This window comes from Delphinapterus leucas, chromosome 7 (genome assembly GCF_059928025.1).
Source record: "Delphinapterus leucas isolate spDelLeu-1000000601 "Yukka" chromosome 7, BTC_Dleu_Yukka2, whole genome shotgun sequence".
NCBI lineage: Eukaryota > Metazoa > Chordata > Mammalia > Artiodactyla > Monodontidae > Delphinapterus > Delphinapterus leucas.
In genome coordinates this window covers 35,492,077-35,518,217 of record NC_143135.1, presented here as the reverse complement: position 1 = coordinate 35,518,217, position 26,141 = coordinate 35,492,077, and the positions used below count along the sequence as shown (strand labels likewise).

The 26,141-nt window shown below is 41.2% G+C and overlaps 1 protein-coding gene across 2 annotated transcripts in view; it reads left to right on the top strand.

Annotated features, from left to right (window-relative positions):
- The window catches only part of NELL1 (neural EGFL like 1), an 853,841-nt gene that overhangs the window by 127,573 nt on the left and 700,127 nt on the right, over positions 1-26,141 (top strand). For both annotated transcript variants that reach the window (XM_022583758.2, XM_022583757.2), the window contains exon 5: positions 25,457-25,553. In XM_022583758.2, the coding sequence (XP_022439466.1) occupies positions 25,457-25,553 (97 nt within the window). The remainder of the gene's footprint in view (positions 1-25,456; positions 25,554-26,141) is intronic.

The following is a 26,141-nucleotide window of genomic DNA, read 5'->3' as shown; positions in this document are numbered from 1 at the left end:
GCACAGAAGTCATCATTATTACCAGTTTTATTTCTCTTCTCTGGAATTTTTCTTTGCATATGCAAACACATTGTTTTTCAATAATAAGACAGCACTGTATGTATTGGTGTTTAATATGCTTTTTCATTTAACAGAATAAAGCCTGATATGCCATCGGTGTGCAGCAGGAACATACTTAGGAGGAATGAGGGCTGCTTTGTTCCTTGTAGGATAGTCTGGACAGCTCTGTCCCTTGGCAGTGTGGGGAACAGTATTTACCTGCAGGCCTCTAGCCTCCTGCTTTGGGCTGTAATCCATGCCTCCGGCCTGTCACGCACAGCAGTGACTATGGCAACAGGGCAGGGAGCCAAGCGCCCCTGCCCTTGGATCAGCGTGGCCTGTCTCAGCTCTGTAACTAGGTGAGACCGTAGCAATTAGCCTATGCTAAGATGGGAGTTACAAGATTGAAGTGGGTGTATGATGAGGGTCAGATGCTCTGAGCGGGGGCATGATGCTAAATCTTATTTCATGTGGCTGAAGTGGAGCTGGTGCTGGCCAGGGTCAGGCATCGGTGAGCACAGTGAGAGAAAGTGTAGTTTCATGGTTAAGAGCACAAGCTTTTGGATTTGGATAACTCTGGGTTTCAACTCTGGCTCTGCCACTAGCTGTGGGACCCTTGGCAAGTTACTTAACTCTTATAAGTCCCAATCATGAGATATAATGCCTCCCTCACGGGATTACTAGAATTAAGTGTGACAGTGCACGTGCATCAGATGAGACATTCCTGGTTGCAAACAACAGTGGTTTAAACTGTAAGGATACATGATGTTTATTTAAACAGGAAGTTTAGATGAGGCAGTGCCTGAGATGAGTTGGTGCTCAGACATGTCATCCGGGACCGATGCCATCCTTTTTATCCATGTACTCTGTCACCCTTGCCAGTGAAAAGCCTCTAGAAAGGCACAGACGTAGAGAATAGACTTGAGGACACGAGGAAGGGGAAGCTGGGACGAAGTGAGAGAGTGGCATGGACATATATACACTACGAAATGTAAAACAGATAGCTAGTGGGAAGCAGCCACATAGCACAGGGAGATCAGCTTGGTGCTTTGTGACCACCTAGAGGGGTGGGATAGGGAGGGTGGGAGGGAGATGCAAGAGGGAGGAGATATGGGGTTATATGTATACGTATAGCTGATTCACTTTGTTATACAGCAGAAACTAACACACCATGGTAAAGCAATTATACTCCAATAAAGATGTTAAAAAAAATGAAAAGCATCTAGAGACAATGACAAAGGGAAAAGGGGTCACCATGATTGACCCCTTAGAGCAACCATCCTTCCTTCCATGATGCTGGTACACATCTCCCTCAACAAAGCTGAGGTACTTGGAACAGAGAAGGGGAAATGACATCTGTAGGCTGTCAGCGGTGTTGCCACAGCATATCGGTAGTTCAGTACCATGCCTGGTAATTGTTCAGTAAATGCCGCCATGATGCTGCTACTGCTGAATTTGATAACGAGGGTGAGTCTCCCACATCTGGGCAGAACAGGAGTAAACAGGAGGACAAATACAAGGAGATAACAGGAGTATCTGGCTAATCAGGAATCATTTATATACATGGATGTTCCTGCCATCGGGGAATCTTCAAGGCCACGATCAAACGGGGGAAAGAATATGAGTGGGTCCGAGAGGCTGGCCCAGCTTCTGTCTCCGGAGTCCATTAACCCTGTTGGCTGGGAGCTCTTGTTAGGCATTTACTTTGGGAAACCTGGCCTCTGCCTGTTGCTGCTGTCTTCTCACGGGTCCTTAAAACACAGCCGCCCCTTCCACATGAAGTAGCATGGCAGGCCCCTCGGAGCCAGTGCCTGCCACAGCTTTTCCCCAGGCCCGTCTTCCCCCTTACTCTCACCTCATAGTCTCATCTCTTGTCTTCTTGGCTCACGGATCCCTGACTTTTGATGCCTGCTGCTTTCCCCACTCAGTTTGGCAACTTGTTTGGATTTCTTCCCTGTTGACTGACCTCAGTGTCCCGGCTCCTCTGCCGGCCCAATCCCCGGCATCTCCACGGGCAGGACAGCCCTTTCTGCACTCCGTACTCGGCTTTTCTGATCATCCTAATGTTGACTCCTTCCCATAGCTTGATCTTTTTTTTTTCCTGCTATATTTTGACTGCAAGTTGGGTCCTGGACTGCTTGAGGGGGTTGCTGCTTACCCCCCTGGAGTTAGAGCCATGCAGCAATGGGCTAGACATCTGCAGGTGGGTTCAAGGCTTCACTTGGAGTCAACCTCGATTCCTGACTTCAGTGGAGATGAAAATGGTGACAACTTTTACAGTATCCACAAGGCTGTTCAACATACACGTTATATGACCCAGCCTTGCCCTAAAGCTTGTCCTTACTAAGTGCCACATGAAAAAGGTGACCTGCTATTTGCAAGATGGGCAATCACTGGGATTAACCCAAATGTCACCTCCTTCAAAAGGGAGTGTGCTTAGGTACTGACTCCAGTCTTCCCTCAAGGGGGAGACAGGGTAGGATGGTGGTAAAAGCCTGGGGTCTGGGCTGGGTATCTTCCATCTGCTTCTCCAGAAACATCTCTCCCGTCTCTGCTCCACTCTGCTCTGTGTCCTTGCAGGCTGACCTATGTGGACTGCATCTGGGGGCTCCTTTGCCATCTAGATTTCTTTTGAATTTCATCAGCAGGAAGAAGAGGCAGGAAGTTGGAGGGAGGTGAGGGTTTCTACTCCCCTATCTCCTTCTCTGTGTGGTCACACGGCACTGGGTCACTTTTGACTGAAAGCCACAGGCCCTATCAGGTGGCCCCTTTTTTGAGTTCCTGGCCCTTTTATGCCCAGGAAGGAAAGAGCTCCCAAGCCTCCACCCCCTTTTTACAGTCTTTCTGTTAGTCTGCCATCTCTTGTGGTTTATCTACTCCCTGCTCGTACTTCTTTCTGTAAATAATCCCTTTAATTTATTATTCTCTTTTCAAATGACCAAATTTCAGTATGGTGACTATTTCCTTCCAGGATCCTTACTGTTATGGGTTCAAAGTCAGATACCCTGGATCACTCTCTGGCTTTACTGCTTCCTAGCTGTGTTTCCTTGGGTTTCTCATCAGTAAAAGTAGGGTGGCAAGAATAATTGCTTTTGTCTGTCTCTTCAGGAAGAAAAAAAGGGTGTGAAAATACCATGTAAACTGTAATGTACTGTGCACAAAGAGGGGTTCCTGTCACTCTGATATGCCAGGAGCTTGAAGTGGGAACTGGGGAAAGCAGAAGGCTTTGAGGATGGAGTGCATAGGTCTCTAGAGAGGGCTGTGCATCCTCACCTCCTTCTCCAGCAGACTTAATGAGAAGTACAGATGACAGGAGGATGGGACCCCACAGACGATCCTTCAAAGACAAGCCCACAAGACCTCCTCTTGCGTTCACCTCAGGCCACACGTCCAACTCGTGCGGAATACGGATGAGATCCCCTCCAGTTACAGACACATTACTGAGTGATGATGTTAGCCGCTGCTCAGATGGATTCTCTGATAAGGCCTTTGGAAAATATAATTACATGGTCAAAACAGAGGAAATTGTCAAATGGTGCTGAGAGACAGATGAAAAGGCCGATCTCTTGGCTTTTGTTTTTCTGTATTCAGAGAGCACAGTATTGCAAGAGTAAGTCCTGTTATTTGTGTCCAGGATAATCTGACACTGGTTGCTAAAAAGAAATGGCAGTGGTATTTATATTGGAAATTACTTTGGAAGGCATGTGCCTGAGCTTCTAGAGGGATGTGGTGCCGTCTCGAGCTGATCGCTCTTGATCACATTAATAATCTCATCCTTTTTTATTGCCTCTGAAGGACTTTCACTGTGTGAAATTATCTTGATCATTTACCTGTTTACAATTTTACTGTGTCTCATTCTCTCTGACCCGTACTCCTCACCTCCGGTAAAGAGTGTCAGCAGGGCTTCCCTGGTGGCGCAGTGGTTGAGAGTCCGCCTGCCGATTCAGGGGACATGGGTTCGTGCCCCGGTCCGGGAAGATCCCACATGCCGCGGAGCGACTGGGCCCGTGAGCCATGGCCACTGAGCCTGCGCGTCCGGAGCCTGTGCTCCGCAACGGGAGAGGCCACAGCAGTGAGAGGCCTGCGTAAAATAATTGTCAGCAAGTTGAACTTGTCTTGCGTTTCAATGCTGTATCCCCAGCACCTGGTTGAATGCCTGACTCAGAGTGGATACTTGTTTGAACATTTGTTGAATTAGGGAATGAATGAGTGAAGAAATGAGGGGAGGAATGCTATGCGTAAATGGCTAGGCATGAGAGAGAATTCTGGACCTTGAAGGAGCTGACATCTAATATTCTTGGAAGAGTATTTGAAGAGATGGGCATAAACCCACAATTCCAAGACATGAAATGCTCAGAGCCCTAAGCATTGTCAGAAGCAAAGACACGAGTTAACTGTTCGAGGGTTTGAATGTGGGAGAACTGACGTCCAGTGGAAATGAGTAAGGTATAATGAATGGTGATTTGTGAGTAAGCCTTTGGATTAGAGCCAGACTGCTGTGTTCATATCCAAATCCCTCATTTTCCAATGGTTTCCCTAATAAGTTAAATGGACCACAGTTTTGTCATTTATGGGGAGAAAAAGGTAATAAATGACCCTACATCATGGATTTAATTGAAGTAATACATGGAAAGCATATAGATTTATGGCTGGTATATAGTAAGCACTCAGTAAATGTTAATAATTTTTACCAACAGTAATAGTAGGAGGAGAAAGGAGGAAGAGGAGGAGGAAAATGTTATGAAATAAAATTCAGTGAATCCTAGCCAGTAGATGAGAATATTTGGATTCCAGCGCTATCTCTGCTACTCAATTACATGACCCAAAGGAAGAACTTCCCTTCTCTGGGTGTCACGCAAAATCAGGAGTTTGAACTTGATGGTCTCTGGGTGCCCTCAAATGATGATTACGTGCCTAGAGCTGGGCTTGAAGGATGCACAGTATTTTTGTGTTAGACTCGTGTGCATGTGGGGGATACCTTTCCTTCTGATTTTCATTTTCCTGCTCATAACGTAAGGTTATTTAATTAAGAGAAGAACATCCTCTCTCTTGTCCCTCTTCTACCCCAGCGCACACACAGCTTTGGGTACAGAGAAGGTTCTCAGATACCCATTGGTTGCTTGACTGACGGATTTGGTTGGGTGTTAGGGTTAGAGAGAGTCCCAAGGGGTCCGGAAGAGAAAGGAAAAATGAAGGATTATTTCATTCTTTAATATCAAGATTGTCAATGAGACTCTTAATTTCATCCTCATCCATATATACTTGAGATAAAAAGAGGGAAATGGGAGAACAGAAGATAAGGAAGTAGGAAAGGAGTGAATGGTATTTATTAGGTGACCACCATGCGTTGGGAGCTGACATATAGCATCTCACTGACCTTCAGGACAACCCTGTGAGATGTGGGTGCAGGTATTTAAGGCATTTTTATTCCCATGTTGACCATGAGGAGGTAGGATCAGGGAGGGTTAACCTCCCTAAGGCCCCAAGCAGGACTCAGTTGAGGGTGGGATTGAAACCCAGGCTTGTTTGACTCCAAAGCCATCAGACTCTCCTCCTTTGTGAGGTGATATTCCATATCTCCTCTCTCCTTACACCTTCAACACTTGCTCCTCTCCCCCACACTCAGTGGATAAACTTTCTTCCTGCCTCACCCAGAAAATAGAAACAGTCAGAACTTTACTGACTCCTACCTCCACAGCCTGCCTGCTCCTGGACCATGGCCTCTGCATTTCCCATTGCTATGCACGCTCTCCATGCTCCTGTTTAGGGCCATCCCCCTCCCTGTGCAGGACATCACTTGTCCCATTTCATTCAGTCCTGCATCATCAGTATTTCCTCTCAACAGGACTATCGCAAGCAATATAGATGCATTGTATAAACCTATCATATATAAATAAAAATCTTTCCTCAATCCCATATCCTTCTCTCGCCATTTCTCTGGTTCTCTTTACAGTATAAATCTACAGTAGAGCTAGTAAACACTGTTCACTTCTTCCTCTCCCCTTTTCTTTTGAATCCATCCTAGTCAGGTTTGGTACCTATAATCATACCAAAGACACTCTTATTAAAAAGTCACCAAAGGACCTCCACCTTGTCAATTCCAGGGTCAATTACCTATCTTCATCTTATTTGACTGACCAGCTGCACTTGATGTTATTGGTCACTCTCTCCTTGAAAATTATTCTTCCCTGGGTTACTGGGCCTCCCAAAACTTGGAATTATCTTTTATTCCTTAAATTTTCCCTCACACTCTAAATGTAATTTATCAGCAAATTCTGTTAATTTTATATTCATGGTGTATCTAGACTCTGACCACTTTTCACCACCTCTGTAGAGTCTGGAACAAACTGTTACCATCTGTACTGTTTCATCTGCAGCCTGTGCTGTTGCCATAGTCTGCAATAAGTAGTTTTCCCTGATTCCACCTTTGCTATGTCCCTATTCCTAGTCTATTCTCAACTCATCACCCAGAGTAATCCATTTAAATAAGATCATGTCAGTCCTCAAATTTCCTAAACCAGATGAGAAAACTAGAATACAGTGGTGAAGCAACTTATATGCTCAGGGTTATATTGCTGGTAAGCAGCAGAGTCATGTTATAAATCCAGTTAATGTAGTTAGGAATAAAGTCATAACCACCTATATTGAAGAAAAGCTATATGTTCTAAGTATCCCAGCATGTAGTTGGAAAGGTAAATCAGTTCCTATAACAATGTGGTAGGTTCCACCGTAGTGTAGTAAAGGATGCTTAAGAATACGGAGATGGTGCTATTAATCTAGCTTGGGGGGGGCGTGTCACAGGGAGGATATAGAAAAGTTTCCCTCCTGTCTGGATTGTTCCAGGAAAATGGTGGTTGCCTAAATCTGAATCTCTTCACATTCTTTCCGAGAACACTTATAGGTCAACAAGGAGAGCAAAAAAATGTATACATACTGACATTGTTAGCATAAATGGAGGCAGAAAGTACCATAAACTTCAATGTACCTGAAAATAAGTCTTTACAAAATGAACATAAAAGAGCAGAAACTTGTGTACAAAACTATTAAAAATGAGAAAATATGTCAGCTGATGCAAATTCTTCTAAAAAACCAAAGTAGAAAAAGCTGTAATACAGTATTCCAGCCAGAGTCAGTTATACTTTAACAAACTTTTAGAGATATGAAACCCACTCCTAATCAGAAATTCAGAAACTCAGAGTGGAAATATATAAACAGCAGGAATATATAAAGCATGAATGACTGAATGCAGGAAAGAAATGAAATAGACATTATTATTTTAGAAATAAAGGACAAATGACAAGAACCCCAACAGAGAATAAAAAGAACTACAGGGGCCATTGAAGAAAGGCATTAAAATAACTAAGAAAATGAGTATTAAATAAAAAAAAATAGTAAAATCATCCTTAACAGAAAAGGCATGTGTTAGATAAGCTTTATTTAGGAGTGACGTATAGTGCTGTTGCTGTTAAGTTCAATGTTAATAAATCAAAAAAAAAATAGATTAAATAAGGTGTCTTTAAACTGAAACACACATAAAACAAGGTTATGCATTGATTAATGAAAATGTTGTGATCTGAGGCTCACAGGAACCTAACTCTGTATTTCCTTTGGGATAATGATTCAGTATTTGTTAGTTCTGCATTTGCAGCAACCTTATAGAATAAATACTGTGAATAATTAAAAAAAAAAAGAATAAAAATACCTGGAAAGAAAGTGGTCAATAAAGAAAATAGGTAAAGATAATCCAACATATATATATATATAATTGAAGTACCTGAAGAAGAAAAATGAAATAATCAAATGGAACTAATATTTAAAATTACAATGCAAGATAGGCAAAATAATCTTGAAAAAGGACTAATTTGGAGGACTCAGTTTTCGATTTCAAAACTTACTATATAACTTAGAATAATCAAAACAGTGTGGTGTTGGCATAGGATAGACGTATGGACCAATGGAATAAATAGAAAATCCAGAAAGAGACCCTCACATATGTGGTCAGTTGATTTTCAAAACAGGGGTACCAATGTCATTCAGTGGGAAAAAAACAGTTTTTCAACAAATGGTACTGTAAAACTGAATATCCACTTGCAAAAAAAAAATGAAGTTGTACCCTTACCTTTCACTACATATAAAAATTAACTCAATGGATCAAAGACCTAAATGTAGGAGCTAAAACTAGAAAACTCTTAGGAGACATGGGGAAAAATCTTTAAGAAGTTGAATTTGGCAATGACTTCATGATACCAAAAGTACAGGCAATAAAAAAAAAAGGATAAATTGGACTTCATCAGTATCAAAAACTTTTGTGCATCTAAAGGAGTATCCAAGAGAAATAAAGCCCACAGAATAGGAGAAGATATTTGCAAACTATATATCTGGTAAGGGATTAATGTCCAGAATAAAGAACTCCCACAACTCAACAACAAACAACCCAATTCTAAAATGGGCAAAGGCAGAGATAAACCCATGCACATATGGTCACCTTATCTTTGATAAAGGAGGCAAGAATATACAGTGGAGAAAAGACAGCCTCTTCAATAGTGGTGCTGGGAAAACTGGACAGGTACATGTAAAAGTATTAAATTAGAACACTCCCTAACACCATACACAAAAATAAACTCAAAATGGATTAAAGACCTAAGTGTGAGGCCAGACAGTATCAAACTCTTAGAGGAAAACATAGGCAGAACACTCTATGACATAAATCACAGCAAGATCCTTTTTGACCCACCTCCTAGAGAAATGGAAATAAAAACACAAACAAATGGGACCTAATGAAACTTAAAAGCTTTTGCACAGCAAAGGAAACCATAAACAAGATGAAAAGGCAGCCCTCAGAATGTGAGAAAATATTTGCAAACGAAGCAACTGACAAAGGATTAATCTCCAAAATTTACAAGCAGCTCATGCAGCTCAATATCAAAAAACCAAATAACCCAATCCAAAAATGGGCAGAAGACCTAAATAGACATTTCTCCAAAGAAGATATACAGATTGCCCACAAACACATGAAAGAATGCTCAACATCATTAATCATTAGAGAAATGCAAATCAAAACTACAGTGAGATATCATCTCATACCGGTCAGATTGGCCATCATCAAAAAATCTACAAACAGGACTTCCCTGGTGGTGCAGTGGTTGAGAGACCGCCTGCTGATGCAGGGGACACGGGTTCGTGATCCGGTCCGGGAGGATCCCATATGCCGCGGAGCGGCTGGGCCCGTGAGCCATGGCTGCTGAGCCTGTGCGTCTGGAGCTTGTACACCGCAATGGGAGAAGCCACAACAGTGAGAGGCCCACGTACCACAAAAAAAAAAAAAAAAAAAAAAAATCTATAAACAATAAATGCTGCAGAGGGTGTGGAGAAAAGGGAACCCTCTTGCACTGTTGGTGGGAATGTAAATTGATACAGCCACTATGGAGAACAGTATGGAGTTTCCTTAAAAAACTAAAAATAGAACTACCATACGACCCAGCAATCCCACTACTGGGCATATACCCAGAGAAAACCATAATTCAAAAAGACACATGCACCCCGATGTTCATTGCAGCTCTATTTACAATAGCCAGGACATGGAAGCAACCTAAGTGTCCATCAACAGATGAATGGATAAATAAGATGTGGCACATATATACAATGGAATATTACTCAGCCATAAAAAGAAACGAAATTGAGTTATTTGTAGTGAGGTGGGTGGACCTAGAGTCTGTCATACAGAGTGAAGTAAGTCAGAAAGAGAAAAACAAATACCGTATGCTAACACATATATATGGAATCTAAGAAAAAAATGGTCATGAAGAACCTAGGGGCAAGACGGGAATAAAGACGCAGACCTACTAGAGAATGGACTTGAGGATATGGGGAGGGGGAAGGGTAAGCTGTGACAAAGTGAGAGAGTGGCATGGACATATATACACTACAAAACGTAAAATAGATAGCTAGTGGGAAGCAGCTGCATAGCACAGGGAGATCAGCTCGGTGCTTTGTGTCCACCTAGAGGGGTGGGATAGGGAGGGTGGGAGGGAGACGCAAGAGGGAAGAGATATGGGGACATATGTATATGTATAAGTGATTCACTCTGTTATAAAGCAGAAACGAACACACTATTGTAAAGCAATTGTACTCAAAGATGTTAAAAAGTAAAAAATGTGCAAAAGTAAAAAAAAAATGTGCAAAGGATTTTAGTAGACATTTCTCCAAGGAAGATACACAAATGGTCAATAAGCACATGAAAAGATGCTCAACTTGCTTAGATAAAAAGCACAGTGAGATACCACTTAATACTAATATGAAGGCTATAATTAAAAAGAAAATAACTGTTGAGGATACGGAGAAACTGGACCCCTTATACTATGTAAAAAAGCACAGCAGCTACGGAATAGTTTGGTGGCTCCTCAAAAAGCTAAATAGAAGTTACCATATCACCTAGCAGTTACACTCCCAGGTACATATCCAAAGGAACTGAAAACAGCTTTGAATAGATATGTGCATGCCAATGTTTATTTTAGTATTTTTCACAATGGCAAAAGTCAGAAACACCTCAAGTGTCCATCAACAGATGGGTAAACAAAATGTGGTCCATACATGCAGTGGAATATTATTCAGCTGTAAAAAGGAATATAGTTCTGATACATCCTACAGCATGGATGAGCCTTGAAAGCATTATGCCAAGTACAAGCCAGGCACAAAAGGACAACTATTATTCTCCTTATATGAAGTATCTAGGATAGTCAGGTCCTAGAGAACGTAGAGGTTAACAGGGGCTGAGGGGTGGGAGAATAAAGAGTTATTGCTTAATGGTTACAGAGTCTCTGTTTGGAGTGATGAAAAGTTTTGGTAAAAGATGGTGGTGGTAGTTGCACATCATTGTGAATATGTAATTAATGCCCCTGAATTGTACACTTACAAATGGTTAAAATGGCTAAAATTGTTATGTAAAGTTTAAAAAGTTAATAACAGAATATATCCCAAACCATTAAGTATATACTTTAAATAAGTTATATTGTAGGTGAATTATATCTCAATAAAGCCGTTAAAAAGTACAATGCAAGAAAACCAAAGGAAGTCCAGATCTACATACCGAGCGGAACCATCATGAATTTGGGAAAATGGACCTGTAAAGTCAACTCTGAGATATCCTAGTAAGGCTATTAAATTTTATATAAAAATATCCTCATGACTTCAAGAAGGCCATGTCATTTACAAAGGAAAGAAATTCAGGTTGGCATCAGACACTCTGACAGCAGCATACAAATCAGGACAAAAGTAGCATTTTCAATACAACTTGAGAAAGATAGTATGAGAAAAGCTTCCCAGTTTGACAACAGAGTTGGGTCTTGCTGTGTGATACAGCCAGATAAGTGCTAGAAAGGTATCTTGAACCAGGGAACCAGAATGTACAAAGGTTGGAAGCAAGAGAGTGCACGAAACTTGTAGGACTCGCAAATATCAATAGTTCAGTGTGGCTGGAGTCTCTGTGAATTGGAGAGGCTCCTAAGGCCTTAGATTTCATCAAGCAATTCATTTATTTATTCCTTAACTTAATGGGTGTTTCTTGAGTATTTGTATTAAGTGCTCAGTAATGTCTAGTCAGTTATGTGTTACTGAGAGCGTCGTTTCTGAGATCTGTATGAAAAGATGAGGGAAAGGTTAAAGGGACTAGGGGAATGTGCATATAAATGTTTATTTATGTGTGGAAAAGTTGCATGGGGTTTACTTGAGTAATTCTTCTGTTATTCTAAATATCCTTTTTCAATTGAAAATGTGCATTTCAGCTTTTCCGTCAACCTAGTAGTATTAAAAAAGTATGTTGGCAGTTAATCCATTTAAGAGGCAGAGGGAGCCTAGCCAGTTCACCCATTGGGTAATCATACAAGCACAGAGAGATGGTTGCATCCAGGAACTGATCAGACTGACACAAATGCAAAAATACATGAGATGAAAACCATTGTTATTAAGCATACATCTTGTGCCTAGCACTGGTCTAGGTACTGGGGATGCCACAGCAAATAAGAGCTGTTATCAAGTTGCCCACAAATTGCTTATTACATCACAGAATGTAAATGAGGTCGGCACCAAGGTGTGGTGAGATCAGAATTTTTATCTTCATATACGCTGCTGAGTGGGCATCCCACGACTTACTGTAGTTCTTCGTCTGAGTGTAGAATTGTGTCAGTTAAGTGTATTTTCCTTTACATTTTCCTGTCAGTTAAGATCCTTACGTTGTAAGTGACAGAAATCAATTTGAATAGCTTGACCAAAAAAGGCAAGATTATTAAAAGGTTACCAGATTATCTCATGCACAAAACATAAGGAAAGGGATGTAGCTGGGTCCTTGGGAGGATCTGAAAAACCAACAAGCATTCAGGTGGTTCAGCACTGCATTACTTAAGCCATTTCACATCAGCATTGGGCATCAGTTTTTAAAGCAATTACTGTGCAGTGTCGTAGAGAGCCTTAGAAAGGCAAAAGGAGCAGGCATCATTTTCTTTATGTAAAAGGTGAGGAAATAATCCTAGGAAGATAAAGTGATTTGTCCAAGGTCGCGTCCCAAGTTTAGTGGGTAAGCCCAGAATTTACAAGTCTTTCTGACTCTTGAATCTTTTCTTTTCCCATTAGCCTTCTTCAAATCCTTCTTTTTCTAACATGCAAAAATTTCCCCTTATAATTCCCTCACCTTCTTAATTTTTCTTTTATCATTCATTTTGGTTTTAGAGTTAAAGGAGTCACCTATGTGTCCTTAATAATAGGCTTATCTGAGACATCTCTTAAAACTGTCTTTAATTCATACCCTGTAATCTGAACATGAAGGAGCCACTAGGAAAGGGAATAATTAGAGATTAGTGGGAGATCTCCGTTGTCTCAGTGATTTTCTTATTATCATCCATGAAATGCCTTATCAGAAATGGGCCATTATAGTTTAAATGATCAGTCGGAGTTTGAAAAGGATTTGAAACTTCATCAGACACTTTCTGAACTTGGAGTTATAGCCTCGTTGTTTTCCAAACTCCAATGTTTCCTCCACAATGAACAATAACTTTTTGATTAAACAGCTGGCAGTCACTATTGAATGCCTCACAATAACAAAAGTCTTCCTTCAGATCAGGAAATTTTATCTAAATTGCTTTGCTCTGCTTCGGTGATTGTGAACTTCTGACCTAAAAATTTCTTGCAACAAAGTGATTACTTTTTAAAAGAAAGAGCCCCAAACTAAATGAGTAATTCAGTGAACGTGATACAAAGCAGAGGTCAAGGCACAAAAGTTGTCCTCTCAGTAAACGTTATTAAAAAACAATCAAGTCTGTATTGACACATTTATATTGGGAAGGCTATAGACAGCAGCTGAGAGAGAGGCATGAAAGTACCACTTAGTAGTCAAGGGCCTTCCTCACTAGTTTTGCTCTTAAAAGGAGCAGCTACCTTTATGTAGCTAGTACCGTGTACCAAGGACTGTGCTGTCTTTTCCATATGAATTAAGTAGTACCCCAACTTCAACCCTTCCTGCCCTCCTGCTGGCATTTCCCATTGGCTGAAACCAACTGGAACCAAAAAGGAGAGGGAACCTCTTAGTCTTCTTTGGCACAGAACGAGGCAGAGTCCATCTGGAGGGGGTAAATGGAGATACTCAGCGGCTCACCTTAGCTTTTGCCACTATTTGAAATTGAACAACAATGAACAAATAACTATAATTTATCTACGCTGTAATGAAGGCTCCAGGAGGCCAGGGATATAATATTACTCTTGTCAAATAAATTTACAAGTGGCTGCCTATATATTGTCTTTGTATCCGTTCCTGTGTTCCTCCATCCATCATCTACACAACTATTAATGGGCCACGGTCAGGAGAACCCTTTTACTTTTTTATATGCACCACAAAACGTTGGGATGCTGAAGGACTTATTCTTTTCTTTGTGCTGCTCTGTTTGTTTGTTTTAATTTAAATAGAAAAACATCTAGAAACGGCCTCATGGAGGAGATTGTTCCCCTTTGCCTCTCACTCTGCCTTGGAGATGCCCTAAGCAGAGTCCCAGCTGCTCCTGTCATAGGCTAGCTTGACTGTAGCAGGGCAGGAGGAGATCCTAGTCAAACCCGACCTTGCTTCTTGAGGACAGACTTTGCCAAATAAAGCCTTCATCAGAGATTCTTTTTTTACAGTGGGGCCAGGCTGGCACCTGTTAAATCTGATTTTATGAGGGGCGTAGAAATATGTATTTTTGGAACGCTTACTAGGCTCCCTTAATGTTTGGCAAGAGACCTTACCTTATGTGTGCTTTCCAAGGTCCTGAAAAAGTGAAGAGGTCAAAGAATACAGATCTCTGCTTGACTCCTGGGGATGCCAGTGTTGCAGGTGGTGGTGGTGGTGGTCTGTGGTTGCATCAGGACTTCATGGAGAGAGAGAAATATTTACCTAGTCCCTTATCATAGCTTTTAGACCCTGAACTATTTCACGTGGGTTGTTTGGAAATGGTCAATCTCAGGCCTTTGGGGAGACATCCATTTGCTCTGGGAAGCTTTAAAGCATTACACAAGGATGTCCCATATGGTCTCTGCATGACAGATGGCTTTTGGATCTTTATATATTAATATAACAAGTAGCAGATGGAGGTTGAATCAGAGACCTTCAGTGTCCTTTCTGACCCCGACAGTCCTAGTTACTGATGTGTGCTTTATATAAACATCAGTCCTTTGATATATCATTAAATTTAAATCTCCATTTAGATGAGTAATAAAATGGGGTTACACTAAATTTTCACCCACTCATGAGTATCAGCAAATATTTTGGAGGCAGCTAGCCTGGGGTATAATTGAACACTTTGTGCAGCACATTTTCTGAACTCCTGGAAAAAAATGGGACTAAATGACTGGATTCATGTGCTATCAGTGGCTACACCAAGGCAGTGATTTAGGAGGCTCTTACCCTCCTCTCCTTCCTATCACATTGCTGCCTCTAAACCCCTCTTTTATAGAAATTGTAAAGCTGACAGTGGGTACTGTTTTCTAACCAATTGAGCCAAGTGTCTTAGATGAGGCTTCTGGTATCGTTTTTCTGAAAATACTTCAAATTAAAGTACCTCCTGGATGGTTCTGTGAGGGTGAAAGCAGTGATCTTACCTAATAACATTAATAATGTTTTACTTTAGAAAAGCATTTTAGAATTTGCAATGTACTTTTATTGAGATTATCTGTTTTATATTCATTGAAAACCTATGTAATAGGTACTGTTACTAAGTTTGTGAGTGAAGAAACTGTGAGGGCCCAGAGAGGTTTTGTAACTTGCCCCAAGTCACAAAGCTCAAATGGTAAAGGTAAGACACAAACGGATGTTTTCTGACTTTAGTCCAATGATCTTTCTGTATCTCACACTATTTATGTAACCAACTGGTTGAACATTTGACTTTTTAAGAACAGAATCAATAGAGGATTGTAAGACAATGTGGCATAGCACGAGTTTACATCTGGATTTGAATTTAGGCTTTGCCATTTATTGAATGGTATCACGCAAGTCATTTAACTTCTGTGAATATCTATCAATTGAGTATAGCAATGCCTGCCTTTTAGGGTTATTTCAAGGATTATAAAGTTTGTAAAGCTCTTGCATATAGTAGATAATCAAGGGCAGCTCTTAAAAGTTTTGAGGCTGTGTCTCTCTGTCTGAGTTTGAGGATTACTGTCCTTGCCAAGTGGTCTTCTGTCATCTACTAGGACATCCTTCAGAGACTGTAGTTCATTGCTTCCCAAGGCTGTTCCTTATCTCTGTGTTTTCTGACTGCTAGAAAATTCTTACCTTGAGCTAAAAATACCTCCTTGTAACTTACACATGTTGGTATACGTTTTACCTCTTTTAGCTACATAGACCAAATCCAATCCCTCTTCCACGTGACAGTCCTCCAGATATTTGAAGACTGTCTTGCTTTCCCTTAATCTTTACTTTTTCAGGCTGAACATCCTCTGTTCCTTCAACCATTCATCACTTGATTTGGCTGACAAGGCCCTCACAATCCTGCTTGGTTCTTTCTAAAGTGTGTCTGTTTATCATCTGAGAAGTTCCTACAACTACATGTGATTATCCCTAGGCAGTTGGACTCAGATTAGAATGAGATAATTGTCTTCTTCTGGTACAGTTTAAGATGATAACATCCTTTTTGGCAGCCTTAGCTTACTGTTGATCAAAACAGCTCTGTACTTTTTCTCAATATGTATTTCTGTTAAACCTTAGATCTCACATTCTGTCTTTGAGAAGCACAGTCCCTAAGCATGGGATCTTTCATTTTTTGATGTGAAATTTCATCTTATTTGATTTGGCCCTAATTTCTGCCTATTAATATCTCTTTTAACCCTGGTGGTATTATCTTAAAATGTATTATGATTGAAGCAGTCATACCAACTCCGTATTTTCCTGCAGATCCAATAAGCACACTGCTATCACACTGTTGAATCATAGGTAACAATGCTAAATATGACAGAGCTGGGTGTCTGACCTGATCCACAATCAGCATGATCTTGGGATAGGCAGAGCATAAGGGTTAGTAAGAAGTTGTAGGACAGAGATATTTGGGGCATAAAATATGGTTAAGAAAGGAAAGTACTGTTGGTATGGAGATCCCAATGAGGAGAGAGAAAAGAGTAAAATTTAATTGCCAGACAAGAAAAAGCATGCATCTGGCAAGTGTTTTCTAAGTGGATGAAGCAGGTCTTCATCCATCTTCTTGGGAAGACCTCTTTTTCTCTTGGAGGGTATTCATACCCTTCTCCGGCAAAGTCTCTTTGCTAATCTCATTTGAACACTGCTGCCTTCTCTTTTACCACAACAAAGGCATCTCCATCCAGATTTCAATTTTGCCTTCTCTTTTTAGTTCGCATTTGTATTTACTCTGCTGACAGCGGCTGCGAAACTGTTTAGAAACCTGCTGAGCCCTGCTACCGTCCTCCCTCCTGAGCTCTGCATGGATTTGGTTTAGAAGTCAATTCTTACATGTTGGTGCCATACTGTATTCACCTCTATAATCCATCTCCCCGATTACAGTCTGTACCTCCTGTACAATGCCAGAGGTGCTGTTTTCCCCTTGTCATTTGCTGAATGTCATTGGTTTTGTTAAACAAATTGGTAGGAGGAGACCACAGAGCTCCCCTTTGGGGGTATTCCTTTCATGTCCTTCTGGTACCTGTGTCTTCCATGTTAGCAAATAATTACCAACAGCCAAGCAACCTGACACGGAAGTTCAACAAAGTGTACATCGCTGGCAAACACTCTGGCCACAGTGAGTAAGCTTTGAGGAGCTATTTTGTAGATTGCCATGACCTATGGAATGAATGCTGAACAGGGCCAAGAGCAATGCCAATGACGCCATAGGTGTCTTTTGTTTTTCTAGTGGTGATCAAGAACTTCGTGTTCTCACATTTCCCCTATGAAGCTGAGGGGGGAAGATTGCACGATGCCCCCTTTAGTCTGAGTTCAAAAGAGGGAATTGCCTCCTGTGCAAGCTCCCCCGCCACCGTATTAGTGAGGGGAGATAGAATGGGAGTTGTCTTGTGTTCTCTAACAGGGAACTTTCTCTAAGGAGCACCTCGATATTCACTAGTGCTGGCTTAAAGGCAGTGAGGATGAGGCTCTCTATCTAGCAAAGGAAGGTCATTGTAACTTTCCTCTTCAGAGAGTATGTGAACACTTCTCTTCAATTCTCGGCAAAGCCCCAGATAAACCTCTTCATTTAGCGTCTCATTTGGGCTTCATATTGTCTTATTGAACAGCGGCATAATACATGTCAATTCACAAGGTTTACATTGGAAATTCATTCTTCTGTATAATTGGGAAAGGTACTGTGGAGCCCCTTCAGAGGCCTTTCTTCACCCAGGTAAATAAAAATCCAATATTCCTTCATATGTAGTGTTGTTGAACCGCTGCATTTCTTTGTGTTGAGCTCTGAGGGCTTTATCGGTTAACAGAAAATCTAGTTCTTCATAGAATATTGACTGGTCTTTAAGCAGATGGCATGCTTGCTAGGGAGGGCATTCTTAAAGTCATGAATAAAGAGAAGCTGTACCTTGTGAAGAAAATTCCTAATGGGAGCCCTTGATTCAGTGGCTGACTGTCATGAGGAGCATGACAGTTACTCTTTGCAGTATACATTCCTCTTGAGCAGTTTTTATGTTTGGATGTTTAATTTTTCATGCTATTGTATTAGAAATGAGTTACTTACACTTTAAAATACCGTTAGATACTAATGGCATGCAAAATTCCCACAATTCTCCCAATACATCTTAATAGCCAGCATCTCATTTGAGTTCAAGGCCTAGAAACACGACTAAATGGGAATTGGGCTTTCTTTTTGGCCAAAAGAAAGGGTAGATTTTAGATGGTTATAGAGTAAATGCATTATTTGTGTCAGGTAGCCTATGGGAATATGACAAATTTGGGCTGATTATAATGCCATCAACTTAAGCAGTAAATTGTGCACTTATCAAAAGGACTATGCTTGATCTGATTAATTTTCAAGTTGCTGACTATTTCTTTCTGAAATACATATATCTGGCTTTCCTGTTAGTGAGTTGTCTGTCTGACAGATTCAAACTTGCTATCCCTATCTCTTTTCTGGATGGAAAACAGTGAGAGGGTTTTTTTTTTATCTTGGTCTATTTTGGGGGGCGGGCAGGAGGCTTCTTGTGTAAATCTCATGATCTGGTGATGATGGAGGAAAACACTTGAAAAAAGTTATCATGTCACTCATTTTCATTGACTGCATTTTCCTCAGGAATATCTGCATAAAGTCTCAAGTTCAGCTGCCTGATTTCTTAGTTTGTGTCATTCATTATTGGGAATTGTGCATCATAAAGTCTTAGCCATAATACTTTAGGGCTTGTATAACTGTCTGTAGCCCTCTTATCCTGAACGTACTGCCTTCATTCATTCATTCAGTATATGGAGTGGGCACCTACTTCGACTAGGCTCTCTTCCAGATGGTAGAGATACTGACATGAAAAAGATAGACGAGGTCCTTGCTTTCAAGATGCTTACTTCTGGTAGGAGGAGACAGTCCATCAGCAAAGAGCCAACTGTGGAGAGTCATGGGCTTTGATAAGCATAAAACAAGCTAAGTGATGAGTGGTCAGTTGCTACTTTATGTAGAATGGTCAGGGAAGGTGTTAGTGCAGGAGACAAGTGAGCAGGTGCAGGGGTGTTGTTGCGAGGGTTTTATTTCCTCCATACTCAGCAGATAATCAGTGGTTGTAGCAGTCAGGAAGTGCAGACACAACTTGAGTGTGAAAGTGCTGGACCCAGGGGTACCAGGAAAGGCCAATTGCTCCTTCCTTGGCAGGGAGGTCTGGGAAAGCAGGTTCAGCCAGGACCAGAATTTTAGACTTCAACGGTTAGTGGGAGGGTATAGAGTCATATGCTGATGTTCTAGAGAGTATGTCCAAATGGGCCATCCAAGTGGGCAGGGTCTCAGAGGTCAGTAAAGAACCAAAATACAGGGCAGTCAGAATACATAAAAAATAATATATATAAAAAGGATAAATAAGGACGGCCTGAAGTAAGAGCGTAGAGGGCTTTGGCTTACTGCTGACATTTTTTGTTTCCCCAGAAGCCTTTTATATGGATTGGCTAAATCCAGTTAAGGTCCCAAATGGAGTAGGAAAGTGCCCAGTACTGGATTAGGCAGAAGTGTTAGGAGTAGTGTCTTGTCATATTTTACTCATATAAAAACCATGTATTTTGTTCTTGTTGTTCTTGGTTTGGTGATTGTGTGTTCAAACATACAGTCTAATATATTATAAAATATTTCTTACACCTCTTCCTTTTTCCTGAGCCCTTCTCCTGTCTAATGTGAGTTTATGATGAACTTTCAACAAAAGTCAAGCTTTTGTAAATGTCAAAGAATTACATATTTTGGAGGGATGTAAAAGATATTAAGATGTTTGCTTAATTTGCGTAGAAAAGTTTGTGACTTACGTCTTGAAAGAATTGAAAAAAGCTAATGAATGACATTTCAAAACTAACATAGCAAAAATCCTGGGCTTTTGGTATGTCATAGAAAATGTACTTTGTCCAAAAATTTTGTTTTAATCCTAGAAAATGGACTTTGTCCAAAAATTTTGTTTTAATCCAAAGTTTCGAATCTAAGTAGGCTGTCAGTGTGCGCTCTAATCAGGTTAAACAGCAACAGAAGTTAATGCTGTTAATTCCTTTGTTTTGTTCCTGTCACATAGTCACTTGTTCTGGCTTTTAAATTTGTGGAAGGTGGAAAGAAATTTAGGATTTAAAAATTTTCAGTGTGGGAATTTATGACAAAATAGACACTAAATTCTTGCATTGTAACGTTGAAATCCCACACCCTCCCATGCGACAGTGATGTCATTCCCCTAAACTGTGTCCCAAAGCACAAGCCAGGCACCTAAGATACTGATAATCCCATCTCAGTGGATTCGTTTGATGTGAGGTGCAGCCGGTGGGCTGAAATGTATCATGTGACCTGTGTAGCTGTGCATCCTTAGACACCTGTGAATTTTACAGACTCGCAGCACCTACTGTGTACCAATGGCATTAAAACTATTCAAGCCTCACCACAGCCCATACAGTCAGCAGTAACATCCCCGTTTTTAATTTTTTAAATTTTTGCTTGCATTGGGTCTTCATTGCTGTGCGCGGGCTTCCTCTAGTTGCGGCGAGCGGGGGCTGCTCTTCGTTGCGGTGCGCAGGCTTCTCATCGTGGTGGCTTCTCTTACTGCAGAGCACGGGCTCTAGGCGCGCGGGCTCCAGTAGTTGTGGCACGTGGGCTCAGTGGTTGTGGCTTGTGGGCTCTAGAGCACAGGCTCAGTAGTTGTGGTGCACGGGCTTAGTTGCTCTGCAGCATGTGGGATCTTCCCGAACCAGGGTTAGAACCCGTGTCCCCTGCACTGGCAGGCGGATTCTTAACACTGCACCACCAAGGAAGCCCATCCCTGTTTTTTAAATGAGAAAGCTGAGGTACAGAGAAATTGAATCACTTAATTAAGGTCATATAGCTAGTAGAATGCACAACTGGAATGTGAACCTAAATCTATTTTATCCCAAATTCATGTGTCTCTTGCTATACCACACAATCTCTGATACCTCTTGGCATTATAGGCGTGAATCTATGACTGTCACCTTTCTATCTTTCGTTGGGGGTATACTTGTGAGGGTAAAGAATACTAGCGACAACTATGGAAAATCCTATCTCAGTTGGGTTGCCGTCCGGTTGGGTGTGTCTGGCTGGCAGGTGGCCTCCCACATCATCATTTAGGAATCCAGGCCCTGCCATCCTGTGGCTCTGCCCACCTCTCAGCCCTTAGAGCCTTCTCTTGTCAGCTGAAAGAGACAATGTGAAAGGTGCTTGAGGGAGGTTTTCTGGGGCTAGGTCATGGCTAGCAGTGGTGCAGATCCCTTCCATTCACATTCCATGGCCACACCCAGAGGTGAAGGAGGCTGGAAACCTTGTAGCCACGTAGCAGCGTAGCAAGGAGGAAGAGAAAGTGGGTTCTGGGAGAGCTAACCGGTCCTGACCTTGTGCTTTGGCATGTGGTCTTGCTTCCCCTTTCTGTTCCTGATAAGTAAGTCAAGTTAGGAATTTTAATTTATTTGAGTAAATAGCACAGACTTGGGGTCTGGGTTCAAATCCCAGCTCTGCCATTCACCAGCTGCCTAACCATGGACAAGTTATTTAACCTTGCCAAGCTAAGAATACCTGCCTGATGGTGGTATTGTGAGGATTAAGTAAATCAATATAAGGAAAGTCCGTAGTACAAGTGCTTGACACACTCGGTACTGTGTAAGTGCTGGCTGTTATGTGGGTGTGTCAGCTCTACTTTATTCTTCATTCACAACTCAGCTGTAGTGTCCCCTTCTTTGGAAAGTCTTCCTTTTCTGCTTTTAAAAAAATATCTTTATTGGAGTGTAATTGCTTTACAACGTTGTGTTAGTTTCTGCTGTATAACAAAGTGAATCAGCTATACGATATTTTATTTCTTCTCTGCTTCCGCAGATCCTTGCACTTATTGCACTGAATTGTAAGGTGTGTGTGGCTGTGTTGTCTGTCTGGCTCAGGCATTTCACCTGAGGGCAGGAACTTGGCTGTGCTAACTTCGCCTGTGTGTCCCCATAGCCAGCAGAGTGTCACACACATTGTAGACAGTCAGATGTTTCCTGATGGGAAGGAAACCTCATTAACCAGAAGAGTAGAATATCAGAATACAGTATTCGATTTCCTGACCACGCTGGAAGCCAAGGAGTTCATGTATTAGCTTTGACTTTTCATTTCAGTTGGTTTGGGCAATACTACACTTAAGTGACAGATCATTGTGCCCTCCCGGCTTATTTGCATGAGCCAGTCCAGCTCAGGGATCAGCAGCCCTTTTGCCAAGATTCTGATTGTATTTGTCTGGTATGTTGGTGTCATAACTCCCCCTGTACAAGGGTGAGGTTAGGGATGTGGTAATCCTGTTTCTTAGTTTATGAGATATCAGCATTAATCCATGCAATCTTCCCTCCCCTCCCTCCCTCCCTCCCTCCCTCCCTCCCTCCCTCCCTCCCTCCCTCCCTCCTTCCCTCCCTCCCTCCCTCCTTCCCTCCCTCCCTCCCTCCCTCCCTCCTTCCCTCCTTCCCTCCCTCCTTCCCTCCCTCCCTTCCTTCCTTCCTCACTTCCCCCTCTCCTCCTCTCCCCATCTCCCTCCCTTCCTTCCTTTCACTCCCCTCCCCCCCAACCATTCCCATTCCTTTAGGAAAACACTGTCATATACCTTATGTGACTCTTAAAGTTTGTGTATATATTTGGCTAATCGATAAAATAGTTTTGCATGTATGTAGTTTTAATTTACATAATTGTAGACCTTTTTAGCTTTTTCACTCTATTTTTAAAACTTTTTAGCTTAATATAATTTTAATCCTACAGGAAAATTGAGAATGGTCCAAAAAACAATCATAAACTCTTTGCTCAGATTCTGTTCTCTCAAAGTAATAATGTGTGTTTACATATGTATGTACTTATAGTGTGTATATACACATTGTTATTTTGAACTCTTTGAGAGTAAGTTGCAAATCTCATGACCCTCTACGCCTAAATACTACAGTACATATTTCCTAAGAACAAGACATTTAAATAAACACTATCCACATTCTCAAAATCAGGAAATTGAACACCAATCCAATACTATTTTGTAATCTACGGTTTCTATTCAAATTTCACCAGTTTTCTACTAATGTCCTTTATGAGATTTTCTTTTTTCCTGCCCCCAGATCCAGTCCAGGATTCTGCACTTAGTAAACATGAGATAAAGGCCTCCTTTGCTCATTGGAGCTCACATTCTAGCATATTGAAAACCAAAAAGAAAGCATTTGAATGGAAAGCTCCTCCCACTCTGATAGATGCAAATGTTTTAAAATGAAGGTGAAGATAAATAGTTTGACAACATTTTCAATTTTTTAGTGAAATGAACTCCTAGAAAATTATGCTTCTGCCTCTTCCCCTAGATAGCGATTTCCGATTCTCTCTGGCTTCCTCTGAAATTCACCAGCGTTGAACATAAGTTTTGCATCGTTATCTCCATAAATAATTTTGCATTCTACTTTCCTCTGGTGAAAATTATTTTGTATATATTTTCCCATATTTCATAACCTGCATGTTTAATCACTCTTAATGTCTAGTAAATTCTGTCAAGCTGAACTACTGTAACGTATATGTTTCTCTTTTGTTGTAAATTTGGCTTGTTTCTAGTTTTTCACTAATATTAGAAAAAACTTTTTTAAGGAAGTATATAGCATCTTCTTGTATTAAAGCAGTTTTGACAAATTGTTTCATTTAAAATGTTTCCTTCTAACATACAGAAAGAAAGGTTGCATTTTTGCGGAGAAAACACAGGCTGTCTTTTTCAGGAAAACTTATTTTTCCTTGATTATGTTTTGAGCCTCCATTTATAATAGAAAGATAATTAATAGAGAGGGATCTGATATATTTAGATCTTTGTCAGTTGAATACTTTGCATATATTGTTAGGAAACAGCATGTTTCCAGTGGGGAATAGGAGAGTAATGCATGATGTGGCTGAGATACAAGACTGCAGTGTGATAGTTCCCAGCTGCAACGGCCTTGCAGTCATTCACTGGCTTTGACACAACCGGACAATCCTTCAGGTCTTCCGCATTGCTACTGAGAGCTGCTGGAGGGATCCATCACCCTCTGCCAGGAGGCAGTCAGCTGCATCCCAGCTGGGAGGATTGAGGAGTTGTTAGACCTCTGGACCTATCTGGGGGATGATTCTCCCCACGGCTGCTCCAAGTAAGGACAGAGGAATGAATGGAATGGACAGGGCCATCATGAGGAATGGAAATTCACAGATGGTCCCTATATCTCACCCCATTCAGAATCTTCTGAGCGCCTAAGGAGACAAGTTCAGTTCTTAGGCAAGCTCTTCCTTTCCCTTCTCAGTACTCAGGTGCTGGAAGGTACTTGCCAGGGGTGAGGTGGAGGCCTGTGATCAGCTGGTGGTTACAGGGACTGTTTCTAAATTTCAAGATTTGTAACTGACTAACGTGGGGCTTGGGAGGGCAGAGCAACTGAGACAATTCAATTGAATTGCTCAACAGAGCAATTCAATTGTTCAGTAGGTTTTATCAGTGCTTTCAGAGATCCTGGGACTGTTGCCTTCTCTGTATTAGTTATATGTCTTACTCTATCATATGAAGGTTTTCTTCATGTACAGAATTTTATCTCTTACTCTATGAGGGCGGGACTTTGTACGTCTGGTTTATTGCTCTGTCTCCTGTTGTCTTGTATGGAGCTTGGAGCATAAAGAAATGCTCAATAAATATTTGTTCATTGGATGATGACTTCAGTTACTTGATTTTGTACACTAGGCACATTATCGTGTGTGCAGCTGCTACTCAGTTATTTAGAGGGGGATAGGAGGTTACTGTAGAAATGAGTAGCAGCTGAATAAAGCAGTCAGGGAGTAGTAGGGCACAAAGGAGAGTACGTGGGCTTTGCAGCCAGACAGGTGGAAATTCTCATCCCAACTTTACTGTTCCCTGGCTGTCTTGGTTGACCCATTTACGGTCCCTGAACCTCAGCTTTCTCACCTGTAACATGGACAAAACCACTTTACTCACAGAGTTTGTATGAAATTCGTTGCTCAGAATAGACACTCAAAAATGTTACCAACTTTTCCTTCTTCCCCTGCCAAAAGGGCAAAGATAGAAAGCCAGGAGGGGCCCAGATAATGTGTCTAAGTGTTGTCAGGAAACAGATCTCTGTTTATGTTACCTGTCGTCTAAAATGTGCCACATATTGGCTTCATCTCTCTATACCAGCTGCTAATGCCATGAGTACTTCAAACAGTGTGCATGTACCTTTTGGTTTTGCTTTGAGTCTCTTTATTAGTAACTGTGTTCTTTGCCCTTATAGGATTTATGAACGTGTGATAGACCCTCCTGAGACCAACCTTCCCCCAGGAAGCAATTTATGGCTTGGTCAGCGCAACCAAAAGCATGGTTTATTCAAAGTAAGCACTACTTTTTACTTTTGCTTTTCTATGTGTTTGATGTGAATTTAATCATTTAATTGTCACAACAGTTCTCTGACATAGGTGTTTTGAGACTAGACAGAGAGTTCAATGACTTGCCCAAGGTCACACACTTCACTCTGCTGCCAGATATGGATGATCCAGAATGTAAATAATCCTCAAACTGTTTCTTATTGCCCTACTTCTGGGAGATTTAAGGTAATCTTCAAATTGGTTTTCATTGTCAGAACCTGTTAATTCAGTTTTGGGTGGATGTCTAGTCTAGATAAACAATAAGAAACGACTCAACTTCCATGAGCTTTGGTTTTCCTGTCTATAAAGAGGGTAATATTGGGTTGGCCAAAAAGTTCATTCGAGTTTTCCCATAAGGTGTTTTGGAAAAACCCTGAACGCACTTTTTGGCCAACCCAATACAATAACTGCATTCGTAGAAATGTGAGGATTCAGTGATAAAGTGAATTGAAAAAGTTAAAAACATCATGAAATTTAAAGATTGTCTTGTTCTCCTATAGAATGGCAGAATTTTGCTTCTAGCAGTATGGTCGACTAGATATTTTTAAAATCCTC